This window comes from Balaenoptera borealis (assembly GCF_965194805.1).
Source record: "Balaenoptera borealis genome assembly, chromosome: 2".
NCBI classification, from domain to species: domain Eukaryota; kingdom Metazoa; phylum Chordata; class Mammalia; order Artiodactyla; family Balaenopteridae; genus Balaenoptera; species Balaenoptera borealis.
This window is the reverse complement of record NC_138867.1, coordinates 84,460,904-84,487,117: the sequence shown is the minus strand read 5'-3', so window position 1 is coordinate 84,487,117 and position 26,214 is coordinate 84,460,904. Positions and strand designations below refer to the sequence as shown.

The following is a 26,214-nucleotide window of genomic DNA, read 5'->3' as shown; positions in this document are numbered from 1 at the left end:
TCAAGTTTAAACAAAAGCAGCAGCTCCTTCTCCCTTTTCAGGGCAGTGGTTAGAATATGGGAAGTGGAGCCAGGGGAAGAAAATTACAATCACTTCCTGGGAAGAGAGAAAGAGAGGTTGCTTTTCATTAAAGTTAGCCACCTCAAAGTACCTGAGGCAGGTAATTAGGCAGACCGGGTTCCCCAGAAAACTGTGCTTCTCAGGAGGCACGGGCACCTCCTGGAAATACTGTCAGAAAAGTGTGGCTAGGGGAGTGGAATACCATCTCAAGACTGCAACATCCTTCCCTGCCCCTGGCAGCAGGATGGACCAGAGGAAAAGGTGGTATCTTTAAACTTATAGGTGTTGAAGGTAAATGCTTGGCGGGGAGCAGGCTGTGGACCTCTATGTGAGGGTGAGGGCTGCACTGAGCTTGATATTTAACTTCTAAATATTCTGGTATATGGATTTTCTTTTGCCCTTTTGCCTTTTTGCCTTTAGTTCCTGCGCATGTTACTGGGCAGGACTAGACACTGGTTTGTTCATTAAGTAAAATTCTAAGCCTTAATTTTATTGGCAACACTCCTCTGTGTTCATAAACAACATAGAAGCTCCCTCTTGTGGTGTATTGTCAAATCACATGCCTTTAATTTAGCGTTGTTAAGTATTTTGTCAGAAATTTTTTGATTTCACGTTAGAAGTTGAAATTCGAGGTTCAGATAGTTTCCTTAAGCAATAATACCGCAGAATTCACATAGTGGGTAAATCTATCTTGTAAAGCTGTATTATAACAGACACAATTTAATAAATTATTTAATATTACTTAAGATGAATAGTCTTCTTTAGGTCCCCATGATGCATCTCTGAATGACGTATTTCGTGGTAAGCTGAAATGTACCCTGTAGTAAGTGTTTTTTTTTTTTGTTTGTTTTTAAAGGAAAGGTTAATTCCATGAGATTTTAAATATGTTAAATATTTGTCTTTTGCCTTTATATTTGGATAACAGTGTGGCTGAGTGTAAAATTTCTGAGTCACATTATCTTTCACTGATTTTTTTTGTCATTCCTTTACTGCCTTTATGGGATTAATGTTGCTTTAAAGAAGCCTGATGCCAGCTAAGGCTTTTTTTTTTTTTTTTTCCTCTGCCTAAGTGACTATCTTTTTTCCTGACTGTTCAAAGAAGCCTTTCTTCATCTTTAAAATTCAGTGACTTTTAGTGTTGAAAGTTCTGCATCAAAATTTCCAGGGTTTTTCTATGCCTTTTAAAATTGTAGATCAGTCTTCATTTATTAAGTTTTACCTTTGAATATATATATATATATATATATATATATATATATTTTCTATTCTGATTGATTATGCATGTTTATTTTCTTTGTCTGAATATCATTTCTATAATTTTCTCTCTAATCTTTTAAGTCTTAGGTTTTGTTCATTTAATTTTGTTTGTATTTCTCAAGGCTTTTCTGTCTGTCCTTGTAATTCTCACAGTCTCTAGTCTCTCTTTTGTCCATTGCAATGTGACTTTTATTTCTGTTTGGGGATGTTTTTCCAGAGTTCTTTCAGCCCATTTTTTTTCCGTTTTTTAAAATCTCTTATCTCACCACATTCATGAGTTTATTAAATCCCTGTTTTCACCTTTTGATTTTAGGAAGCAATTGTTCTCATCACTTTAAAGGATGGCAATATGGTAATTGTTCTGCTATGCATTTGCTTTTCTTTTTTGGTTATTATTTACCTTTGAATGAAGTGAATTATTCCTTGGCCAGCTTTTTGTAAGATGTTTGTATTAACTTTCTATTGCTGCATAGCATATTACACAAACTTACCAACTTGAAAAAGCACAAATATATTATCTTACACTTTCCATAGTTCAAGAGTCTGGCACAGCTCTGGGTTCTCTGCTTAGAGTCTCAAACTCAGGGTGTCAGCTGGCTGCATTCTCATTTGAGGCTCTAGAGAATTCTTTTCCAAGCTTATTAAACTGTCGTGAAATATCAGTTTCTTGGAATTGTTGAACCGAGATCCCCATTTCCTTGAAGATTGTCAGTGGGGGTTGCTCTCAGCTCCTAGAAGCTCCCCACATTCCATCTTCAAAGGCAGCAAAGGTTCACAGAGCCCTTTTGCTTTAAATTTCTCTCGTTGCTTCTGCCAGCCACAGAAAGCTTTCTGCTTTTAAAGTGCTCATGTGATTAGATTGTTGAGCACAGCCAGATAATCTCCTTTCTGACTAATTCAAAATCAACCGATTAGTAACTTAAGTTAGTTAATTAGTAAGGCGAACTTACTCTGCAGAATCCCTTTTGCCACTGTAACAGAATCAGGTGTGATGGTGTCAAATTCACAGTCCCAGGAATTAGGATGGGGAATCTTGGGGACCATTTTAGAGTCCTGCCTAACATAGTATGCATGCAGGAGAGGGACTGGAACTCTGTCTGGACAAGTGGGGATTTTCTCTGGTTGAGACAGATGTTCCTTCTGAATAAATTATTTAGCTTTTATTTCTTCCCCACATAGAAAAATTGCTGTTCAGATTTAGAATTTTTCTCTGGCACCATGCCTCTATAACATACTGTTCCTTGTTCTGTCCCACCTTGCTTGCTTCTCGATGATGCTAGGTAGACAAGCATTCTTCATATAGGATGTTCACATTTATTTCTAAGTGTATTTAGTTGATCTTTCTTACTATACATTGGTATTTCTTCCATCATGTCATCTAACTTATGCATGTGAAGCTTATTTATTTTTTTGTATATTCTTTTTTTATCTCTTTCAAAATTAATTTTATGTTTTACTACTTTACTAAATTCCTTTATTGTTTTTAGTAGTTTTTCCATTGGTTCTGGAACCACTTAAGTGTTCCAAAAAGACAATTATAATTTCTGCAAATAGAAATTGTTTTACCTCTTGATTTCCAATTCATAGGCCTCTAGTTCCTTTCTCTTTCCTTCCAATACAATATGAAAAGTTGCAGAGTTAGGGCACATCCTTGTCTTACTCCTGATTTTAGCAGTCTGTATGTGTGCATATACATACACGTGTATGTATACACACTTATATACTTTTATATGTTTGATCATGTTAAAGAAATGTCTATTCCTATTTTATGTTGACATTTGTCAATTTGTCAGTTGTCTACTTGAAATCTATGAAACTGATCATTTGATTTTTCTAATTAGATCTAATATGTTAAATCTTAATAGACTTCCTAATGTGCTTCTTTAAAAAGACATGCTGTATTTTTTATATATGTTGTTGGATTTTGTTGCTAATATTTTGTTTATGATTTTTTTGCGTTGATATTCAGATATGAGATTGGTCTATGGTTTTCTTTGGTGTTGTTAATCTTTTTCACATGTTATTATCAATTTGTAATCAGTAAAAATATTTTGGTAATTTTTATCTTGTTTCTATGTTCTGGAATAGATTAAGTAGTATTAAGTTTATCATTTATTATTATTGTCATGATTATTATTTATATATAAAGTTTTGGTAAAATTCATCTCTGAAACTATCTGGGCTTGGTAATTAACCATTTTACATTTTCAAATTAATATGCTAGTAATTTGTTCTAAAGTAGTCTCTTGTGATCTTTAAAAAATTTCTTCTCTTCATAGTTTATTTCCTTTTTTCATGTATTATTTGTATATATGTAATTTCTCCTTCTCATTATGTTAGCCAGTGTTTTATTTTACTGATTATTTAAAAGGATTTATTTTTGTGTGAATTGTATTATTACATTTTATTAATCAGATTTCTATTGCTTTGTTAATTCTTTTTTTATATAAATTTATTTTGTTATTTATTTTTGGCTTCACTGGGTCTTCATTGCTGCACGCAGGCTTTCTCTAGTTGCGGCGAGCGGGGGCTACTCTTCCGTTGCAGTGCACGGGCTTCTCATTGCGGTGGCTTCTCATTGCGGTGGCTTCTCTTGTTGTGGAGCACGGGCTCTAGGCGTGCGGGCTTCAGTAGTTGTGGCTCGTGGGCTCTAGAGCGCAGGATCAGTAGTTGTGGCACACGGGCTTAGTTGCTCTGTGGCATGTGGGATCTTCCTGGACCAGGGCTCGAACCCGAGTCCCCTGCATTGGCAGGCGGATTCTTAACCACTGCGCCACCAGGGAAGTCCCCCCTTTGTTAATTCTTTATTGCTTTTTATTAGAGATGCCTCTTAATTGCTTGCTTTTTTGAGTATTTCTTTTACCTAGATATTCTTTTGCATGTTATCTTCTCCATCGATATTCTATGATAAACTCGTCTAGTGCCAGTGGTGTTAGTGCTGGGGGCAACTCATTAATGTGCAATTTATTTTTATATGTTTTTTATTTTGACTTCTTTTTTTGTTTCAATGACATGGTTTTCTTATAAGAACTACTTTAGTTATAGAGTATAAATTTCGATGTGGTTTGTTTCTAGTATCATTTCTGAGAAATTTTGTAATTATAATTTTTTGATCAAAGAATAGTTTAATAGAGTTTTTAATTTAGTTTAATAGAGTTTAACAGAGTTTAATAGTTTAATAGAGTTTTTAGTTTTGAATTCCATATAGAAGGGCCTTTTCATTTTCTGTTGTCTTAAAAGTTTCTAGCTTTTTTTTTTTTTCCATTTTGGTCATAGAGTATTATTGTTATTTACTCTTTGGATTGTATACAGATATTTTTGTTGCATAATATTTGGTCAGGTTTTTTTAGAATTGTCCATGGTACCTAAAAATGGAAGACACAATGTTATAAGAGACTAGAATTTGACATGTTTTCCTAAATTCAGTGGTACTAATTATACTGTTTAGGCCTGCTCTATCATTGCTTATTTTTAACAATTTGCTGTCTTGGACTGGGAAAGATGAAAATTAGTCTGCTGTTTTAACTTTTTACATCTATTTTTGCATTTCTGGTAGTATCTGCTTAATAAAAATTGCTGCTGTATATTTATATTATTTATTTATTTACTTTTAATTTTTATGAAAGTTTAAGCCTTTATTTGTAATTGGCTGTTTTATTCTATACTTTAAAAAATATTAATAAACTTGCCTTTTTAGAACAGTTTTAGATTTACAGAAAAATTATGAAGATAGTATAGTTTCCATATATACCACAACCATTTTCCCCTATTATTAACATCTTACTTTGTATGCTACATTTCTTATGATTAATGAATTAATATTGGTACATCATTTATTAAATTTTCTACTTGTTAACTGAAGTCCAAAATTTATGTAGATCTACTTAGTTTTACCTAGTTTCCTTTTTCTATTCTAGGATCTGATCCAGTATACCTTATTACATTTAGTTGTCATGTCCCTTTGGCTCTTCGTGGCTGTGATAATTTCTCAGATTTTTCTCTTTTTTTTTTGATGACCATAGCAGTTTTGAGGAGTGCCGGTCAGATATTTTGTAAAATGTCCCTCAGCTGGGATTTGTCTGATGTTTTCCCTGTGATTAGACTGGCTTTATAGGATTTTCAGGGGGAGGACCACACAGGCAAAATGCCATTTTCATCACATCATATGAAGGGTACATGCTATCAACATCACTTATCACTCTTGATGATAACCTTGATCATCTGACTCAGGTAGTATTTTTCAGGTTAATCCATTGTGAAGTAACTCTTTTCCTACTTTCTATACTATATGATTTGGAAGAAAGTCACTATGTGCACCCAACATTTCAGAAATGGAGTGTTATGTGCCATCTCTTTTGAGGATGCAGTATCTACATAAATTACTTGGACTTATTCTGCATTAGACATTTGTCTCTTCTTCCATATTTATTTATTTATTCAATTATTTTTTTTCAGTGTGGCTGCATGGATTTATATTTTACATTAGATTATAATCCAATGTAACTTCATTTTGTTGCTCAAATTATTCCAGCTTTGTCTACCTGGAGTTTTTTTGGTTGGCTCCTGTGTACCATTGACATACCTCCATCATTGCAGATATTTTTGTTTGTTTTCTTTATTTTCTTGCACTCTGAGGTGCTGCAGGCTCATCCTATATATTTCCTGCTCAAGTCCTAAAATCAGCTATTTCTCCAGTGGGCCCTGGTTTCTTTAATTGTGGAATGGGAAATAACTTTATCATCTAGAATACAGTGATTATATATAGTTACTTTTGCCTTTAGTCTTGCAGACTCCACTCATTCCAAAGTTACTTAGGTCAGCACCCTTACCCCCACTCTCCTTAGTGAGGTTGTTTCATACATTTGTGTTACAGTTAGATCCTTTTGTCACATTCTGCCTTTCCTCCTGGAAACTTTTGGCCTCTTAAATGATTTTTAAAAATTTGTGTAAAGTTCACTCTTTAAAGTACTATAAAGTTCAATGTATTTTGACAAATACTAGTCAAATATATGACTAGTGTCGTATATCCACAATCAAACCGTCATATAGAATAGTTCACTACCCTAAAAGAAATCCTGTGGTGCTTCATCTGTTCAACCCTCCCTCCCTTCTTCCCTTGGCAACTATTGCTATGGTTTTACTTTTCCAGCTTGTCATATATTTGGAATTATAAAGTATGTATCCTTTGTGGACTGGATTCTTTCACTTAGCAATAAATATTTAAGATACATCCATGCCTTTCTGTGGCTTGACATCTCATTATCAATTTTTATCAATTCTAGGAAAAGTAAAAGAAGGAAATTATTCAGAAGTAATGCAGAGAGAGTAATATATTGGATACAGTAGTTTTCATAAGTAGATCTTAGGCCTTGTTTATTTGGGAAAAATGATAAAATAAAATCTGTTAACTGTTACAGAGCCTTTCATGTAGTACTGTAAAATGGGATACAGCCGGGCTGAAATATTGATACACACAAACCTTAGACAGCTGAAGTACTTAAAACAGATCTGTGGAGAGGGACTGCAAAGATCCGTGACATGAAACTGATTATCGAGAAATAAACCCATACATAGGAAATCTAACAAACTATGTACTCTTTGGTTAATCCAACACAATGCTGTAATCCCTGTCTTTTCCCACTAAAATATATTACATATGAGTTAAAAAATAAAGTAGTAAAAATGCTAGGATAAAACCCAACATAAATAAATTTATATGTAATCATGGAGAAAGGGAAGACTTTTATTAGTCAGATATCAAACTCAGAAGCTCTGAAGTAAATTTGAGAAGTTAGTTCACAGAAAAACATGCAGGTGGCTAATAAACATATAGAAAAATGCTTAAGTTCACTGAAGATTTTTTCAAGAGTGTTACTGCATTGCTAATGGGAATGCATATATTTATAACTCTTTGTTATGGCAACTTGGCAAATCAAATATAAATATTTATACACGTTGACCCGGTAGTTCCGCTTTTTGGAACGTGTCCTACAATAGGCTTGCACAAATATGCCAAGATAAATTTTAAAAATATTCATCACAACATTGTTTTGACCTAAATGTATGTATAATATAATATTAATAATATATATTATTAATTATTAAATAGAAGTTGGGAGGGAGATGCACGAGGGAGGGGATATGGGGATATATGTATGCATATAGCTGATTCACTTTGTGATACAGCAGAAACTAACACAACACTGTAAAGCAATTATACTCCAATAAAGATGTTAAAAAAAAAAAGCATACAAGCAAACTTAAAAAAAAAAAAGAAGTTGTGGACTTGGTAAATAAATCACATTTATGCTGTGGAATATTATAACAGTGCCAACAAAGAAATTTAAATACAGCTTTAAGTTCCAACATCAAGGATTTCTAGGACATAAGAAGTGAAAACTGGAAGTTGTTGAATATAAGGATAGTATGTTTAGTATGATCATACATATGTAAAAATGTAAATGGATATAAAACATGTGAATGTGTGAGAAAATGTCTGAAAAATGATCAAAGGAACTGTTAACAGGGGTTATTGCCTTCATCTTAGTGACATGGCAGAGCGTAAATAGAGGCAGTCAGAGGTAAGGGAGAGCTTGGATTTTTTCTTGGTATTCTTCTGTTTTATTTAAAATTTATTTAAACAAGAAGGCTGAAACCCATTGATTACTTCCTCTGGGAAAAACAAAAAAACACCAAAACCCCGCAGAATACTCTTATAATCTAAAGGTCTACCAGATTACTACAGAAAGATATTTTCCTAAAGGCAATTTACCTATTATAAAAAGGAAATAGGAGAAAAATAGTAAACCAATAATGCATGTACGTATGTTCAATTTTGCAAAATGAACAATTTGCAAATAACAAAGCAAATAATAAGAGATTGTTAGTCTAATCTACTACCTCCAGGAAAGTGAATATTGAAACCAAGAATTATAATTCAAATGTTTGACATGACCAGGGAAATATCACAAATAATGCAGACCTAGCCCAGTTACAAATATAAATAAATTATCTGCCAAAATATCCATCAACCTCTTATAACATGAATATATACAGTATTATAGAGTATATTTTATTTATTTATTTATTTTTGGCTGTGTTGGGTTTTCGCTTCTGTGCCAGGGCTTTCTCTAGTTGCGACAAGTGGGGGCCACTCTTCATCGCGGTGCGCGGGCCTCACTATCGCAGCCTCTCTTGTTGCGGAGCACAGGTTACAGACGCGCAGGCTCAGTAATTGTGGTTCACGGGCCCAGTTGCTCCGCGGCATGTGGGATCTTCCCAGACCAGGGCTCAAACCCGTGTCCTCTGCACTGGCAGGCAGATTCTCAACCACTGCGCCACCAGGGAAGCCCTAGAGTATATTTTAAATACAAAATTTTAAAAATATATTTTTATGCATAGAATTTGCATCTGAAAATTTGATGACAGTGAACCAGTTAAAGAATATTCAGGATTGGTGCTTTAGGGGCCTTATGTCTCATCAATCAGGAAATAATAAATCTTGATCTGATATCAAGGAAATGAAAATAGAATTAGCTGAGGCCATTGTTAAAATGAAAATTCCTGGATACTACACCAGATTCAAAGGGAGAGGGTTGGAAATATATTTTTAACAAATCTCTTAGTTCATTAATATTATATGATGAGTTTAGGAAATATGGATTTACTTTAATACCCAGGCTTTGAATGTGATTTTTTAAAAAGATTTTAATCAAATCCTAAAGATAACCATTTTTCAGGTATCTAAATTGGAAAGGAAGAGGTAAAATTATCATTATATGCAGATGACATGATATGATATATAGAAAACCCTAAAGACTCCACACAAAAACTTCTAGAACTGGTAAAAGAATTCAGCAAGGTAACAAGATACAAGTTTAACATACAGAAATCTGTTGCATTTCTTTACACTAACAATAAAATATCAGAAATGGAAAGTAAAAAGACAATCCCTTTTAAAATTGCATTAAAAAAAATATAATACTTAGGAATAAACCTGACCAAGGAGGTGAAAGACTTATATGCTGAGAACTATGACACATTGATAAAGAAAACTGAAGATAATTTAAAGAAATGGAAAGATATCCCATGCTCTTGGATTGGAAGAATTAATATTGTTAAAGTGGCCATATTACACAGAGCAGTCTATAGATTTAATGCAATCCCTATCAAATTACGCATGATATTTTTCACAGAACTAGAACAAATAATACTAAAATTCATATGGAACCATGAAAGACCCAGAATTGTCAAAGCAATTCTGAGGAAAAAGAACAAAGCTGGAGGCATAACCCTCACAGACTTCAGACAATACTACAAAGCTACAGTAATGAAAACAGTGTTGTATTGGCACAAAAACAGACATGGATCAATGGAACAGAATGGAGACGCCAGGAAAAAACCCACACACCTACGGTCAATTAATCTTTGACAAAGGAGGCAAGAATATACAATGGGAAAAAGAGTCTCTTCGGCAAGTGGTGTTGGGAAAGCTGGACAGCCACATGTAAATAAATGAAGTTAGAACACTCCCTCACACCATACACAAAAATAAACTCAGAATGGCTTAAAGACTTAAATACGAGACATGACACCATAAAACTCCTAGAAGAGAACATAGACAAAACATTCCCTAACATAAATTGTAGCAATGTTTTCTTAGGTCAGTCTCCCAAGGCAACAGAAATAAAAGCAGAAATAAACAAATGGGACCTAATCAAACGTATAAGCTTTTGCACAGCAAAGGAAACCATAAAGAAAACAAAAAGACAACTTACAGACTGGGAGAAAATATTTGCAAATGATGTGACCAACAAGGGCTTAATTTCCAAAATATACGAACAGCTCATACAACTCAATAACAGAAAAAACAACCCAATCAGAAAATGGGCAGAAGACCTAAATACACATTTCTCCAAAGAAGACATACACATGGTCAATAGGTTTATGAAAAGATGCTCCATATCACTAATTATTAGAGTAATGCAAATCAAAACTACAATGAGGTATCACCTCACACTGGTTAAAATGGCCATCATTTAAAAATCTACAAATATCAAGTGCTGGAGAGGGTGTGGAGAAAAGGGAACCCTCCTACACTGTTGGTGGGAATGTAAATTGGTGCAGCCACTGTGGAAACAGTATGATGGTTCCTTAAAAAACTAAAAACAGAGTTACCACATGATCTAGCAGTCCCAGTCATGGGCATATATTCAGAGAAAACTCTAATTTGAAAAGATACATGTACCCCAATGTTAATAGCAGCACTATTTACAATAGCCAAGACATGGAAGCAACCTAAATGTACATTGATGGACGAATGGATAAAGAAGACTCCATACATAAAATGGAATACTACTCAGCCATAAAAAATAATGAAATAATGCCATTTGCAGTAACATGGATGGACCTAGAGATTATCATAGTAAGTGCAGTAAGCCAGAGCGAGAAAGATAAACACCATATGATATCATTTATATGTGGAACCTAAAATACAATACAAATGAACTTATTTATAAAACAGAAACAGACTCACAGACATAGAAAACAAACTTAGGGTTACCCCCCTTAGGGAAAATAGGTGGGGGAGGGATAAATTGAGAGTTTGGGATTAGCAGATACAATCTATATAAAAATAGATAAACAAAAAGGTCCTACTGTATAGCACAGGGAACTAAATACATTCAATATCCTGTAATAAACCATAATGGAAAAGAATATGAAAAAGAATATGTATATATATGTATAACTGAGTCACTTTGCTAAACACCAGAAACTAACACAACATTGTAAATCTATACTTCAATAAAAGGAAAAAAAGAAAAAAAAAAGATAATTTTTCCTTTTAAAATATTCAAAAAAACATCCTATAGGCCCAAAGATTGCTTCGAAATATAAATGTAATAAAATAGTTTGACCTGTAAAAAAGAAGTACACATAACTTCTAAATATATTTTTTGGTTCTTAAGTGATGTTTCTCAGTTTTGTTCTGTATTTTCTAAATTTTGATGTAATGTTTCATAAATTTTCTTTAATAATGTATGTATTTAAAAATATTTTAAGTATAATCAAAGTGAAGTGATCGGAAGAAATAAGGAAGGTTATGTTAGGCAAGTATAATTTGTAAGATATTTAAATTATTAGGTAAAATTTTGATAAATTCACAATTTTTTTTTCCCCTAAAGATACATGCTTAACACCAAAGAATAAAACCAGTTGTACTGCTTCAAGTTCTTCACTTTTCTACTACTTGTATGTCTTTATTTTGGGACAACTATTGCTGGGAACAGGAGGAACTCCTCTTTATACCCTAGGAACAGCCTTTATTGATGATTCTGTGCCCACCCACAAATCTTCTCTCTATATAGGTAAGTTTGCTTTCTAATGTAAATGTCTCGGTGTCATTTTATCTTACTGCTTGTTTAATTTATAAGTAAAGCGTAACATACACTTATTAAGAAGTTGTGATTTCATAGGTATTTACATTTGATAAATGCAATATTACTTTTTTTGTTTAATTATATGCTGATGTATCATATCCTTCAGTTGAATGCGGTTATGATTTTTATTGACATCCTGCTCTGTTTCCTGTGGGGGGCATGCCAGCCTTCCTGGAAGTGCCATCCAAGCAGTAGGCTGTCTAGATTGCTGGAATGTACCCCAGGCTAATTTACACAGGTGTGGGGATAGAGCTCTGCTGTTCTACTGACTTACTTCATCCTACATGGACTTGACTAGAGTCAACAAAAGAAACCACACAATGGTACTCAGAAACTCCTGTGGAGTTCTCCATTTCAGATTAATGCTTTTTATGTATGACTCAATTTGTTTCCTTTGTGAACTAATTCTTAGCAGTACAAGTTTCTCTTAAATTCCATCCCTGAAGTTCCTGGTAGAGTTAACTAGACCATGCATGGCCCTACATCCAAATTAATGTGTAATTTATTTGCACATGCATTTTCACTTTATCAGTCTATTATTCTAATGTAGGGGACTTAGTCCATTTGGACTACTATAACAGCATACCATAGACTGTTTGGCTTCCAAGCAAGAGAAATTTATTTGTCACAATCCTGGAGGCTGAGAAATACAAGATCAGGGTGCCCATAGATTTAGTATCTGGTAAGGGCCCATTTCTTGGTTCATAGACAGCTGACTTTTAGCTGTGGCAGAAGGGACAAGGGAGCTCTCTGGGGCCTTCTTTTAAGGGCACACTAATCCCTTTTTGAGGGCTCCACTCTTATGACCTAATCACTTCCCAAAGGCCCCACCTCCAAATACAATTACATTGGGAATTAGGTTTCAACATATGAATTTTGGGATGACACAAACTTTCAGTCTATAACAAAGACCTATTGCCGTAGTCACTGGAAGTCAAATGTGTTCAATGCAACCCTGATAGAGGGTACTAATCTCTTAGGCTCATCTCTAATATGGAAACCACCACACTTCTACCTGTTTTCTCTACTTGCTTTGCTTTGGTCTCTCCGCAAGATCTGATGCTCTCTCTTTACACGTTCTGGCTGATCTGTACAACTTCTCCATTTACTAACTTAACAGTGCTTTTATTTCAGTTAGCTACTAGTGATGCTTTTCACTCTTCCCAGTTCACAGATTTTCTTTCTGAGGTCCTCTTCTAATCAGTACTTCTCATAAAACAATTTCAATCTTTATATTTTAGTAACACACAAAATATGAAGTTATTCAAAAATTATTTAAGCATGGGAGGGTGGGGTGAAGGCCCACGAGACCATCCCAGATTTGAAATTCTCTAGGACTTGACAGTTCTCAGGGCTATGATTTATCACAGCAGAAAGATACAAAGCAAAATCAGCAGAGGGAAAAGGTATATGAGGTGAAGTAGAGACAACCAGCTGCAAGCTCACAAGAGTCCACTCCCTCCTCATGGAGCCCTACGGATTGAAATTAATTCCTCCAGCCAGGAGCTGTGACAACATGTATGAAATGTTTTCTACCAGCTAAGTTCATTAGAGATTCAACGCCCAAGGATTTTATTGGTAGTTGATCACGTAGGAACCCTCTGCCTTGCACATAGAAAATTTCTAGACTCTCAGAAGGAATACAAGTGTTCAACAAAACCACATTGTTTATACAAACAGTTTGAGCACAGTGAGCCACCTTTATTAGTTAGGGAACTGTGGCATCCCTCTGGACATTTAAGATCCCAGATGCCAGACGAGAGCCAAACTTGCAAGCAGGTCTTTCTAAAGATAGCAGCCACAAGGCCTGCTACCTTATCTCTTTCTTGTACTGTAGGAATTCATTGAATGGTAATTTTTGAGAGTAAAGGAAAAAACCAAAAAGTAACAAAACTGGGAACCTCATTTTAATTTTTTTCAATTTCAGATAACTGATACTTTTCATTGGGTAATTAGGTTTTGTTGATTGAAATCCTTTCGTATGCTTTTTATATTTGTATACATTTCCCCATTTCCAAAATCTTCCTCCCTTTTTCTTTCTTTTAAAATAGTATATATTACTGGTAGCATGCCTTCCTCTGTGTGAAACAATTTTATGTAACAAGGCAAAAATGGGCAAAATGAAAACAGTCAAAATTTGCTACCTATTAGAATGAAGGAAAAAAGTGGTTACACAGCATCTCTAGCCTCACAACCTTTTCCTCTTTAAATGCTTTTTTGGGGTTTACAATTTTTGTCCTTTAATTGAACTTTTAATTTCATTTAATGTTATTTTGTGTTTAAATCTTTCATCTTAATATGTGCTTCCTATCTGCTCTACACTCTTATTTCTTGCCCTTTTTTTCTTTCTTTTTGATAATTTAATATTTATTATTTCATTTCTCCCCTCCATTAATTTCCTAGGTATATGCTCTTTTACTGTTCATCTGCTAATTACCTTATATGCAAACTTGATTTCATGAAATTCTAATGTTAATTGATACTTTTACCACATTCCTAATCATCACATAGGTCTTAAAACCCTTTAAATAGGGGCTTCCCTGGTGGCGCAGTGGTTGAGAATCTGCCTGCCAATGCAGGGGACGCGGGTTCGAGCCCTGGTCTGGGAGGATCCCACATGCCGCGGAGCAACTTGGCCCGTGAGTCACAATCACTGAGCCTGCGCGTCTGGAGCCTGTGCTCGGCAACGAGAGGCCCCGATAGTGAGAGGCCCGCGCACCGCGATGAGGAGTGGCCCCCGCTCTCCACAACTGGAGAGAGCCCTCGCACAGAAACGAAGACCCAACACAGCCATACATACATACATAAATAAAAAGAATGTAAGCAGACAAGAATAGCATTAAAAAAATAAAAAAACAAAAAACAACCCTTTAAATTTATTCCGTTCCCAACATTTATTCAGTTATTTCTGTGTACTGTAATCCCTTCTATATTTAAATTCCTGAAATAAGTATTACTGTTTTATTTAAAAATATTGATCCACTCTTATAAACATGTTTACCTTTTTTTATTGCTCTTCTTTCCTTTGCTACTCTGAGTTTCAGTCTGGGATCATTTTCCTTTAACTTGAAGAACAGTCTTGAGTTAATTTACTGGAACAGTCTGCTTGTGATGAATTCTCTTAGTTTTTCATCTAGTTTTTTTTTTTTTACCCTTTTCCCTGATGAATATTTTCACTGGGAATAATTAGTTGGCCATTAATTTTCTTTCAGCACTTTAAAAGTGCTATGCTACTGTATTCACTTCCACTGTTTCTTATGTATGTTTACCATTTTTAAGATTCTTTTCTTATATTTGATTTTCATTTGTTTTATTTACTCTGAGTGTATAGGTGCAAGATTCCATTTATTTCATCTGTTTTGAACTTATATGACTTCACGAATATATTGCTTGATATTTTTCATTGGTTTTGGAATATTTCCTATGATTATTAATATAACTTCTGCCCTATTGTCTCCTCTCTTGGGACTCCAGTTACTCCAATTACATGTATGGTAGGCCTTTGTGGATTTTGTTTTGTTTTTTTAATGTATTCTTTCTCCTTTACTATCTTTTCTGTATTTTTTCTGTGCTTTTTGATAAATATTTACTGACTTAATAATATATTTTCCAGTTTAGTTAATACTCAGTTCAGTTCTGAGTAATCTGCTGTGGATCCATTTCATTTTTATTGTGACAAATGTATTTTATAGTTCTAGAATTTTTTTTCAGAATCACTCTGTGTGTCTTTTAATAACTTTCCAACCTCTGTCGTACATGGGAACACTACAATCTGGGATGCCCTTTATCTAATTTCAGGGACTGAGTTTATTTGAAGCTAAACTGCACTTACTCTGTGAGCCAGTCTACTTCTAACTCATCCTTGCTTTTAGAGTATAGCCTCGTAGGTGCCAACTTAGAATGTAGGACAGGGGAAGTTTATAAGCTCTACTCCCTAAACTGCAACTTTTGTTTCCCTACTTCCTAGAGACTAGCAAAGGACAGTTTACCCTCCCTGTGCCTCTTATAGAATTAGCCACCATACCCAGGAAAAAAAATCAGTCCCAATTTTTGTTAAATCTCTCTCTTCTTAAGAATCGTGAAACAGTGGTCCTTCACTATTTTTATCTGCCTTATATTTAAAAATAATTTTTACAGTTTTTAAAAGTTTTTCTTAGTGGGCAGTTTGGTTGGAAATACTAGTCTACCATAGTCCATCCACCATTACCACAATTTTTAATTTTGGGGTCATAGCAAATTCACCTTTCATCAACTGAAAACTTTAAATTCTTTGCTTTCTTGATATATTTCTTTTATGAACATATTTGTGAACATATGCAAAGCATTCTTTATTGTTAACCGAGGAGTAATTGCTGAGGACTGAGAAAGCAGGAGATGTAGATAGTGCTATTCAGTGTGAATTGCATAGATCCGTGCCAACATGAAGAACGTCAAAAAGTGAAAATAAACTTTTAGAAACTTTTATAGCAATTTTTTTTAATAGATCTATTTATTTATTTATTCTGGCTGTGTTGGGTCTTCGTTGCTGCTCGCGGGCTTTCTCTAGTTGCGGCAAGCGGGGGCCACTCCTCATTGTGGTGCTCAGGCTTCTCGTTGTGGTGGCCTCCCTTGTTGCGGAGCACGGGCTCTAGGCGCGCGGGCTTCAGTAGTTGTGGCCCACAGGCTCTAGAGCGCAAGCTCAGCAGTTGTGGTGCACAGGCCCAGTTGCTCCACGGCATGTGGGATCTTCCCGGCCCAGGGCCCGAACCCGTGTCCCCTGCACTGGCAGGCAGATTCTTAACCACTGTGCCACCAGGGAAGCCCTATAGCAATTTTATACTTCCACAAAACTTATAAGGTATCCTTATAAATGTATCAGTCTAAACCGTTTTGGAAATAATTTATAAAAAGATCTATACCAAAGATAATTTGGGAATCATTGATTTCCAGCATTTTTAATCATGTACTTTTAGCCATAAAATTTTTTGAGCATGAATCATATATATATATATATATATATATATATATATATATATATATACACTTATTTATTTATAAATTATATACTTAAAATTTTCTACCAATACATTTTTTACATTTAAAAATATAGTTATAATATAAATTAGGGTAGTTGATAGATAAATAAAAGTTCTTATATGTTTTCAGATCATCTTGAATGACCTGTACTTTGGAGCCTTGATCTAGTACATAAGTCATTTTTACCATTGATGTATGCTTCACTTTGTGTATGGTATATTCCTTTTCTTTTGTGTATGAGAATGAGAATCTCAGTAATTAATAAAAAAATTCAGAAGGTGGTAGTATATGAAGATACTGATGCATGCATAGTTTTTTAACAAAAAGTAAAAAGTTATATATGACAAAGTTTTAAATATCGGAGAAATAAGGTCAGTTTAATTCTGTTGCAAGTTAAAATGGGAGATTCACTAAGAGAAGGAGTTTAATGGTTTACTTTTAGAAACAGACTAATGAACCAGATCCAGGTTTTAAATCAGCTTAAAGCATAAAGAATGCTTTTGGAATGTGTACAGAGTATAAAAGGCTTCTCATTTCACTTTGTTTTCTTCTGTAAGAATTGTAGCCGGTAATTACTATCACTGTTCACAAAGGGTAATAGTAGATGAACTACCCCTGCTGTGAGTTAACATGATATAACTTTCATAAATTTATAATTATTGGATTTGTTGCCATCATTATTGTAGTCTAAAAAATTTGACCTTGAATTATGTATTTTAAGCTCCTTGACAAGTGATACCACTCAAATGGCATTTTTTAGTTAAAATATGTGTAATTTTCATATAATTCTAATCATTTTGTTCTTCTATAGTAAAATATTTCTCTTTCTTCACTTGTCAGACATTCAAAGCAAAGTTGCACAGATGACCATTTTCATTGTCTTTGTTCTTTTTCTAGGAATTGGCTATTCCATGTCAATTTTAGGCCCTGCTCTTGGCTATGTGTTGGGAGGACAGTTGCTAGCCATGTACATTGATGTTGATTTGGGACAAAGGCAAGGCAATATCTATTTTTCTTTTATTTAGATTTATATTATTTTAATCATGTTAGTACCATAGATGGAATATTTTTATAGTATTTCTTCAGAATATCATGAAGGATTTTTCAGGAAACAAAACTGAATACACACACAATTTTTATGTACTGTTTTGGCTGCATTGCTTCACAAATTAATGCCACACCATCTCTTGGTATAGTGTATTTATTCACAAATAAGGATGCTTAATAGTTAGATGGTGAAATTTTTCAAAATACATAACCAGTACCCTGTGCATTGTTCAAAAATAATAGTTTAATTAAAATTAGGTGTGCTTTCAGTATATTTAGCTGTAGGTAGATAGCCTGAAGAGTCTCAAGAGTTTATGATTCTCAGACTAAGTGCTATAGTAGCGCTGATAATATCATAGAGATCACAATTGTTCAGCTTTAACACTGGAGGATAATAATAGGTAATATTTATTTATCCCATACTGTGTTCTAGACAACATAGGTTTTGTGTGTAACTTTATTTTACATGCCATTTTATTTAATCCTCTTAATAATCTTATAAGGTAGTTGATACACAGAACTTGGTAAGTGGCCAAGGCATGAAATGAAGTAGATCTTTTTGACTCCAAAACCCCCTTCTTACCCACTTAGTTACCTTCTCCTTTTCCTGAATAGAGAAGTTAGTGGCCTTTGCTGAGGCCATACTTTCTCATTTTACTGTAACTACACAGTCCTTTGCATGACTGTGAGCAATGAATAAGAAAATGTGGTCACAGTACGTGATTTGTTCTTTAGCTGTTAGTCCTAGGTTAATCTTTTAGAGACTAGGTTAATCTTTTAGAGACTATAGGTTAATAAAAAATTTCAGAAGGTGGTACAATACAAAGATACTGATGTTTGTAGCCCTAGGTTAATCTTTTAGAGACTATATAAAAAGGTGTACAGAGAAAGCCCTTCAGCAGAAAGCTGGGTTTTAATTTCAGTGGAGTGAAATGAGTTGTAGAAATGATGTGTTTTGGGGAAGAGCCTGTTGATATAAAAATATGACAACCATTATAACAAACTGTTAATATATTATCACTTTCAGAAGAATTTTACATTCAAATGAATGCCACAATTGGGGCATAGTGTATGGGCTTTTAACAAAAATCAGTGATTTGCTGTGAGGTGTATTTAGTATTCTATACATATACTAAATATTATAATATTCAGAGAAGAAAAATGTAGCCAAAGTTAGATAAAGAATGTTCAGAAATTCCATGCATGCTTTCAAATAGTCAACATACATATATTTACTATTAAATATTTAAAACTTGTGTTGTATTTGCCATGTGGAATACTTTGTAAATCATTATTCTTAGAGATCTCATTTATGCCTGCTATCCATTGTGATTCTTCAAAATGGCTCCACTTGAAATTTTGGATAATATAATAATATTTCTCTATATATGCATTTGAATTATAAATTATATAATTATCGTGACTGAGTTTTAATTAACAAGATAGAGTTGACTTTTACCTCTTGTTTTTCTGTCATACAGCATTGATATCGCTGAGGATGATCCGCGATGGCTGGGGGCATGGTGGATTGGATTTCTTATGTCTTGGATCTTTGCCTGGTCTTTGATAATACCTTTTTCTTGCTTTCCAAAACACTTACCAGGTAAAAATATTTTCTTTAAAACCAGGGAGTTTTATTCCAATTCTAGGCCAAGTATTGCTTTCTACATGATTACTAAGAACCCTAGAAAATTCACTATTTTTTTTAATAGAATCTCAGTTGTCTGCCTATGCAAACTTTTGAATATCTGTCTTTATTTTAGGAAATATTGGGTAACAATCTTAATATTCATGTTTTTTCTTTATTTTCATTTAATATCCAATAAACTGTACATAGTCACCTCTTTATTAAATACTAAATTTGTATCTTATGTGTTATCTGGAATCTTGCTTTATGTTTATGTGAGATATAATATCTTTTAAACTATTAGTTTGTATTCAGTTAGTAACTTCAAGAGCCAATTGGCTTTAAATTATTGATGTTAATTATTTGTTAATGATAGTACATGTACTTTTTTTTCAATTGTCACCAAGGTCATGCTTTTGTATACTTATTTTCACCAAATTTCAATACTAAAAATCTGTCCAAAAAGAAAAGATGAATAGAAAAGAATATCTATTCCTTTCTCTGTGAGATTTTGTTTCTTTATAATCATGTGGTTCATATACATATCTATAGAAGTATTTTTCTCCAGGCTGAAGGCACTTAGTTGTTTCTGTTATATGTAACAGAATAGATGTAACAGGATAGATGATTAACTTCTGGAAATGGGCAGAAGAAAAGTAGGCAGAGTAGAAGTAGATGGACTCGTTGATTTCTTTCTACCCTGGGCCATCCAACTTATGAGTCTATGTATTGACTGTTTTCTCAGATTTATTCATGGTACTATTATTAAAAATTAAAGACATGATAATAGGTAGTAAATATTATTTCATCTAAAAAACATGTTAGAATTAGAGTAGAAGAGAAAAGCTTTAAACATTCTTTGTTTAATGCATAAAGGATGAGAAAGAATCATTAGAAAGCAAGAAGATAGAGCGGGTAAATTTACTATTTTTTTAGGTACAGCAGAAATTCAAGATGGAAAAACTTCCCAGATTCATCAGAGTAATTCTTTACAACATACAGATGGGAATTTTGGACAAAGTTTTAAAGATTTTCCAGCTGCTCTAAAGGTAAAATAACACTGTACACACACACACACACACACACACACCCCCCTATACACACATATATATGTAGATATATGTATATATTACAAATATATGTAAACAGTATATCCATACACACAAATATTATCATAATGCACTCTTGCTTGCTTATTTACTATAGTTCTAGCTCTTATAAAAACCTCTTCAGATTTAATTGTATTGTGCTTTGAGTAAATGAAAACTATTCCAGAGTAGATTGGTTGGAAGAACATGAGTTATCTTACTGGCAATTTCAATATTCAGTGGCTCCTCGTTAGCATGTAGTCCATTATCCCATGCCATTTCCCTTGTGTAATGGATGGATCAATTATCATTGAATTGTAAATATGTTTTTGAGAATGCCAAACCAATATTTTTCCCTTGTGAAAGAAGTGGCGGTTAGTGGTTACTTGTTTTGAATTTGAGGTTAAAGAAACAAAAGTGTTATGGTCTGTTTTATTGAACTCGGCAGAGAAGTATTCTTTCTATTTAGCATCATAAAAGTTTTGTACATAAGGGAGTTTATAATTTTACCTTTTCAAGATTTGAACTTATTTACTTTTCATTATTTTTTTCCTCCTCAAATGAAAGCCTTAAAATGTTTTTACTCCATTCATCCTACTTTTAACTCTCCTTCCTCCTCTTCCATACAGGCACATTCTTGTATTTTGCTGAAATTGTTTATAATTTTTAATTCTAATTACTGTTATTTTCTTTTATAGTAGTTCTGTTCTATTTCATATATTTCTATTTAATTTATTTTATAAATTCTTATATGTATCAAGAGTCATTACTGACCAAGGCTTTTTTTATCCTTATGTTCTCGTGCTTTGAGATCTTGATTCTGATTCAGATCTCTAAAGATACAGCATTTTATTGCTGGTTTTTCTCAGATAGGATGCCATCTAAGTATCCTTGAATGTCAGAATGATATTTCTGACTGGATGGATACTTTCAGATCATACTCCTTTAATTTTAGTAGTCTGTAGATGTTGTTTGGCTCTTTTCTAGTTAAATATGTTGCAGTTGAGAAGTTTCAAGCTAATGTGATTCTTAGTTATTTCTATCTGCAAATTTGTAAATTTTTTCATTTCTCTTTGATTTCAGGAAATTCACTAGTTTATTCCTAAATATGTATCGTTTTTCCATTAATCCTTGCTTGGAGTCCATTATCTTTTTCAGTCTGAAAACTTAAATATTTTCTACTCATTATTTTAAAAAATTATTGCATTTCTTCATTCAGGTACTTTTTTTCCTTTTGTCACTATTGTTATTCTTATGTTCGATCATCTGGCTCTGACTTCTAAATGTCTTATCTTGCCGTTTTGTGACTCCTTTGTGTGTGTGTTGCTCAGTTTTATGAAATTTTTTTGCATTGAATATTCTAGAACTATACTTTGTGGTTTTTCACTTTATGGTTAAATATTGTGAAATAACTGAATCACTATACTCCCCTCTGGTAGATTAATAAGGTTCTGAGAACTCCAGCAATATAGACCCTTATTGAAAATTGCTTAACTCTATACCTAAGGTTCTTAACTACCGAGAGCAATACTTGTGGAGCAGTACCAAAAGTTTGATATTTAGAGACCACTCTCATCTTTCCTCACAGTCAATTCTTCATTTACTGGACATAGAAATTCAGAACACAATTAAAAAAAAATCGAATATGGGGTAGGTTTATTGTATGGAGATATATAGTAAGACTGGGGAAGAGAACTTTCCAAGCCAGCTTTTACCTCCTTTCCCTGGTCCCTTGCATATGATCAAGGCACATTCACCCTACTGATTAATCATCTGTCAATTTTCTAGGTGCTCCATGTATAAATTTTCTCAACATTGTATGTATAAAACTATTAGTGATCAGTATTTATACTTTTATGCTAAAGAAAATGCTGAAATTTTACAAATAATTATATTGTGTGTATTTAAAATGTGCTATTTCATCATGGTATCTACCATTCTAATGCTGCATTTTGGAGTATAATCATAGTTATTCATTTGGTGAACTGTATTTTTTCTTTAGAATTTGATGAGGAATACTGTCTTTATGTGTTTAGTTCTATCAACTTGCTCAGAAGCCTTAGTTACTACTGGATTTGCTACATTTTTACCTAAATTTATAGAAAATCAGTTTGGATTGTCTTCCAGCTCTGCAGCTACCCTTGCAGGTAAAACATTTTCTTTGTTCTAGCTTAATCTAATAATCTTACTTTACCACATTAGATATTTATTAAAATAGCATAAAATTTTGGATAGCCCACTCCTTGAAGTTTAAACTTTACACTGATTTTGATAAAAGTTTCCAATTTTCTGACATTAGACAATCTATTGTATGAATTTGAGAGATACAAATTCTATATACAGAGCTAAAGCGAATATATATTAATCTTAATATTCAAAACATTAACTTTATTAATCTCTTACTTAATATAACCGTTAACTCATTTACTCATGTTGTTTCTAAATCACATGAGTGCTTTCAGATGTTAAAACCATAGTACTACTTGCTTTTGATGTTTTCCAATTGTTGGTATAAGTTACTCAGTATACGTGTATGTTTTCTCACTGTGTCTTCTTTCTCATTAGGGACTGTTTTAATTCCCGGAGCTGCTCTTGGTCAGATTTTAGGTGGTATCCTTGTTTCGAAATTCAAAATGACGTGTAAAAACATAATGAAGTTTGCTTTGCTCACGTCTATAACTGCACTTGCACTGACTTTTGTATTTGTTTATGCCAACTGTGAAAATGAGCCATTTGCAGGTGTATCTGAATCATATAATGGGTAAATATATTTCACTGCTTTTTGATATTAATATCAGAGTAAAAAACTATGTGTGTATTTCCAAGTATATGCTTTCTTAAATAAAATGATAAGAAATTGGCTTTTTTAAAAAAGTTGGAAGGCTGCTTTTCCTATGTAAGAATATGTAGTTTTTATTTTTAGTTTCAGTAATTGATATCATATTAACAGTTGGATATTTTTTCAGAAAGAATTTAAGAAACAACTATTCTATACTGAGTACTATTCTCAGGGATACAAAGATTAATATTACAGAATCTTTGTCCATAATGGATTCAACATCCTAGGGAGAATTTCACATTTTATGTTCCTATTGATTTAAATTTTAAAACTCCCTATGGTGAAATTCTCTTATTAGATGGATTGAAAATAGGCTAGTAGAGAAATTAAAATGAAGCTAGAGCTAGGTGATACTAATCACTGTTGTGTTTACTTTAGAAGTTCATGTTTATTATAGAGAAATAAATAACTTTTTGTTGTTATGACCTGTAAACATATTTCTACCTATAACTGGTTTGACCATTTTATCTTTCTTTGCCTTGTTTGTTTTGCTTTGAAATCCTAAGCCACAAGTAGAGGATCAGGCTGTAGGACATTGCCCAGCAGTGTATTTTATGGCCTACGGTGCTGCTTTAATTGTTTGAATATATGTCTTTGAGACTGTTGAAGGGGATGGTGCTCCAGGTTAAGGACTCGCTAATTTTGTATTAATATGGCATTCAGATAACCTAAATAAAGGGAAAAGTTTGTTTTGAAAAGTTTGCCAATAACATTTATCATGATTTGTAGCTACTGTTCATGTCTGTCATTCTTTTATATTAATGAAAAATGTTCTAAAGCAGTGTTTAGTCCAGCTCCATTACATTTGTTCAACAATTCATCGACTGCTTCCTCTGGCAGACTTTTATGGCAAAATTCCTACTCTAAAGGAGTTTCCAGGGTAGCAGGATAGATTGGGAAACAAAACAGTGAATGAACAATGAATTAGGTGGTGAGAGATATAAAAGGCTATGGAATTAAAAAGAGCTTTTCAGTTTCTTTAATTAGATTTAGGAATGGCTTCATGGCATAATAGAGAAATAGGGCTAAAATATCCTCTAAGTATACAAAAAGCTTGAGAGAGAAAGATTTGGGAAAGAGGGAATGGCAAAGGAATATGTTAAGCCAAAGCATAAATGCTAGAAAGTGAAGGCTAGATTCAGGGACCAGTTTGAATGGCACTTAGGTCATGTGTCTGGAAATAGTAGAAAGATACCTGGAAAGGTCGAAAGATAGATAGAGGTAAGTTGTGCAGAACCTGACTGACACCTATAAACTTCACCCAAATGTACCCCAAGAAACCACTTTTTTTGTATGTTCCTTTTAGAAGTACAGAAACTTCTGGATAGTTTAATACTACTCTATCACCTTGATGCACAGGTGATGTGGATGTGAATCCATCTGATATTTTCTACCTTAAACAAGAGTCACTACCAGATGAGTGGCCTTAGCCTAATCAGGAGGGAAAGCAAGTGAGGTGGTGTCAGTTCGAGGTGCCTGTGGGGGCTGGACATCGAGAGATATCACGATCTGGGACATAGAGACAGAGCTTAATTACATACACATTCTTAGTGGTGAAAAAACTGAAAGTGAGTATACACATGTACACACGCACATTCACACACACGGGATGTGTGTGCGGGTGTGTGTAGATTCTATTAATAAAGAGATAAGGCTTGAAGTCACAATGGAGGTGTGAAATTGTCAGATCATTTTTCTCTGTGGTCCCAGATTCTTGATTTAGCTATGTGCCCTGCATATTAAAATGTCCATATCGGGCTTCCCTGCTGGCGCAGTGGTTGAGAATCTGCCTGCCAATGCAGGGGACACGGGTTCGAGCCCTGGTCTGGGAAGATCCCACATGCCGCGGAGCAACTAGGCCCGTGAGCCACAATTACTGAGCCTGCGCGTCTGGAGCCTGTGCTCCGCAACAAGAGAGGCCGCGACGGTGAGAGGCCCGCGCACCGCGATGAAGAGCGGCCCCCGCTTGCCACAACTAGAGAAAGCCCTCGCACAGAAACGAAGACCCAACACAGCCATAAATAAAAATAAATAAATAAATTTAAATAGCACTTGGCAAAAAACAAAGAGAGGGAAGAAAAAATATAGTTATTAAAAAAAAAAAGGTAAAAAAAAAAAATGTCCATATCATGGACAGCTTAGTCATAATAACCTTATGCAAGAAACATGTGTATAAGAAAAAGTACAATGAAAGAACAGACTAAGAAGCTCAAGGAATAACTCCTTAGTGAAGTGGGAGAAAGAGAGGTTGTGAAGTTGCAGGGTTTGTAGTAAGTATACACAATATTTTTTCCCTATCTGGCCTATAGCTAGAATTTCATTGCTTATCTGAAACAGCGCCTTAAAGAGGCATGTCTTTCAAGGAGTTGCAGTAGATTTAGGGAAATCTTTGCTTATTGTAGAAACATAATTATAGAATAATAGTTTGGATTCACATAAGACATTAATGTTTAAATTCAGCTATTGGTGATAAACATGTTTCTCATATATACATATATGTATGTATAAACACACATTTATGTGTATTTTTAAAATTATTAAATATATTTTGTGTATAATCAAAATGATATATTTTAAATACTTTTAATATTCAATTTTTAAAAATTTAAGATATTTTATACATTTAAAAAAGAATATGTATATGTTAAGAAAATTTAATAAACTTCACAGGCATTGGCTATTTTCCTGGTAATAGCTTCCCCTTTACTTTATGAAATAAACCTTTAGAAAATGTGTAGGCTAAAGTGATTAACCCTTGATAATAAGGAATATATTCTATATTTCTTTGTTTCTACTGTAGTTTGCCTCAGACTGTCTTAAACTTTCATGTTCTTTGTAATC

The 26,214-nt window shown here is 33.7% G+C and overlaps 1 protein-coding gene across 4 annotated transcripts in view; it reads left to right on the top strand.

Annotated features, from left to right (window-relative positions):
- SLCO4C1 (solute carrier organic anion transporter family member 4C1) overlaps positions 1–26,214 on the top strand; it is a 71,443-nt gene that overhangs the window by 33,615 nt on the left and 11,614 nt on the right. For all 4 annotated transcript variants that reach the window (XR_014239524.1, XM_082376710.1, XM_082376712.1 and 1 more), the window contains exons 3-8: positions 11,502–11,684; positions 17,670–17,766; positions 19,301–19,422; positions 20,383–20,495; positions 22,537–22,681; positions 23,100–23,295. Coding sequence is in view for 3 of the 4 variants with exons in the window: in XM_082376710.1 (XP_082232836.1) it covers positions 11,502–11,684; positions 17,670–17,766; positions 19,301–19,422; positions 20,383–20,495; positions 22,537–22,681; positions 23,100–23,295 (856 nt within the window). In the remaining variant the exon portion in view is untranslated. The remainder of the gene's footprint in view (positions 1–11,501; positions 11,685–17,669; positions 17,767–19,300; positions 19,423–20,382; positions 20,496–22,536; positions 22,682–23,099; positions 23,296–26,214) is intronic.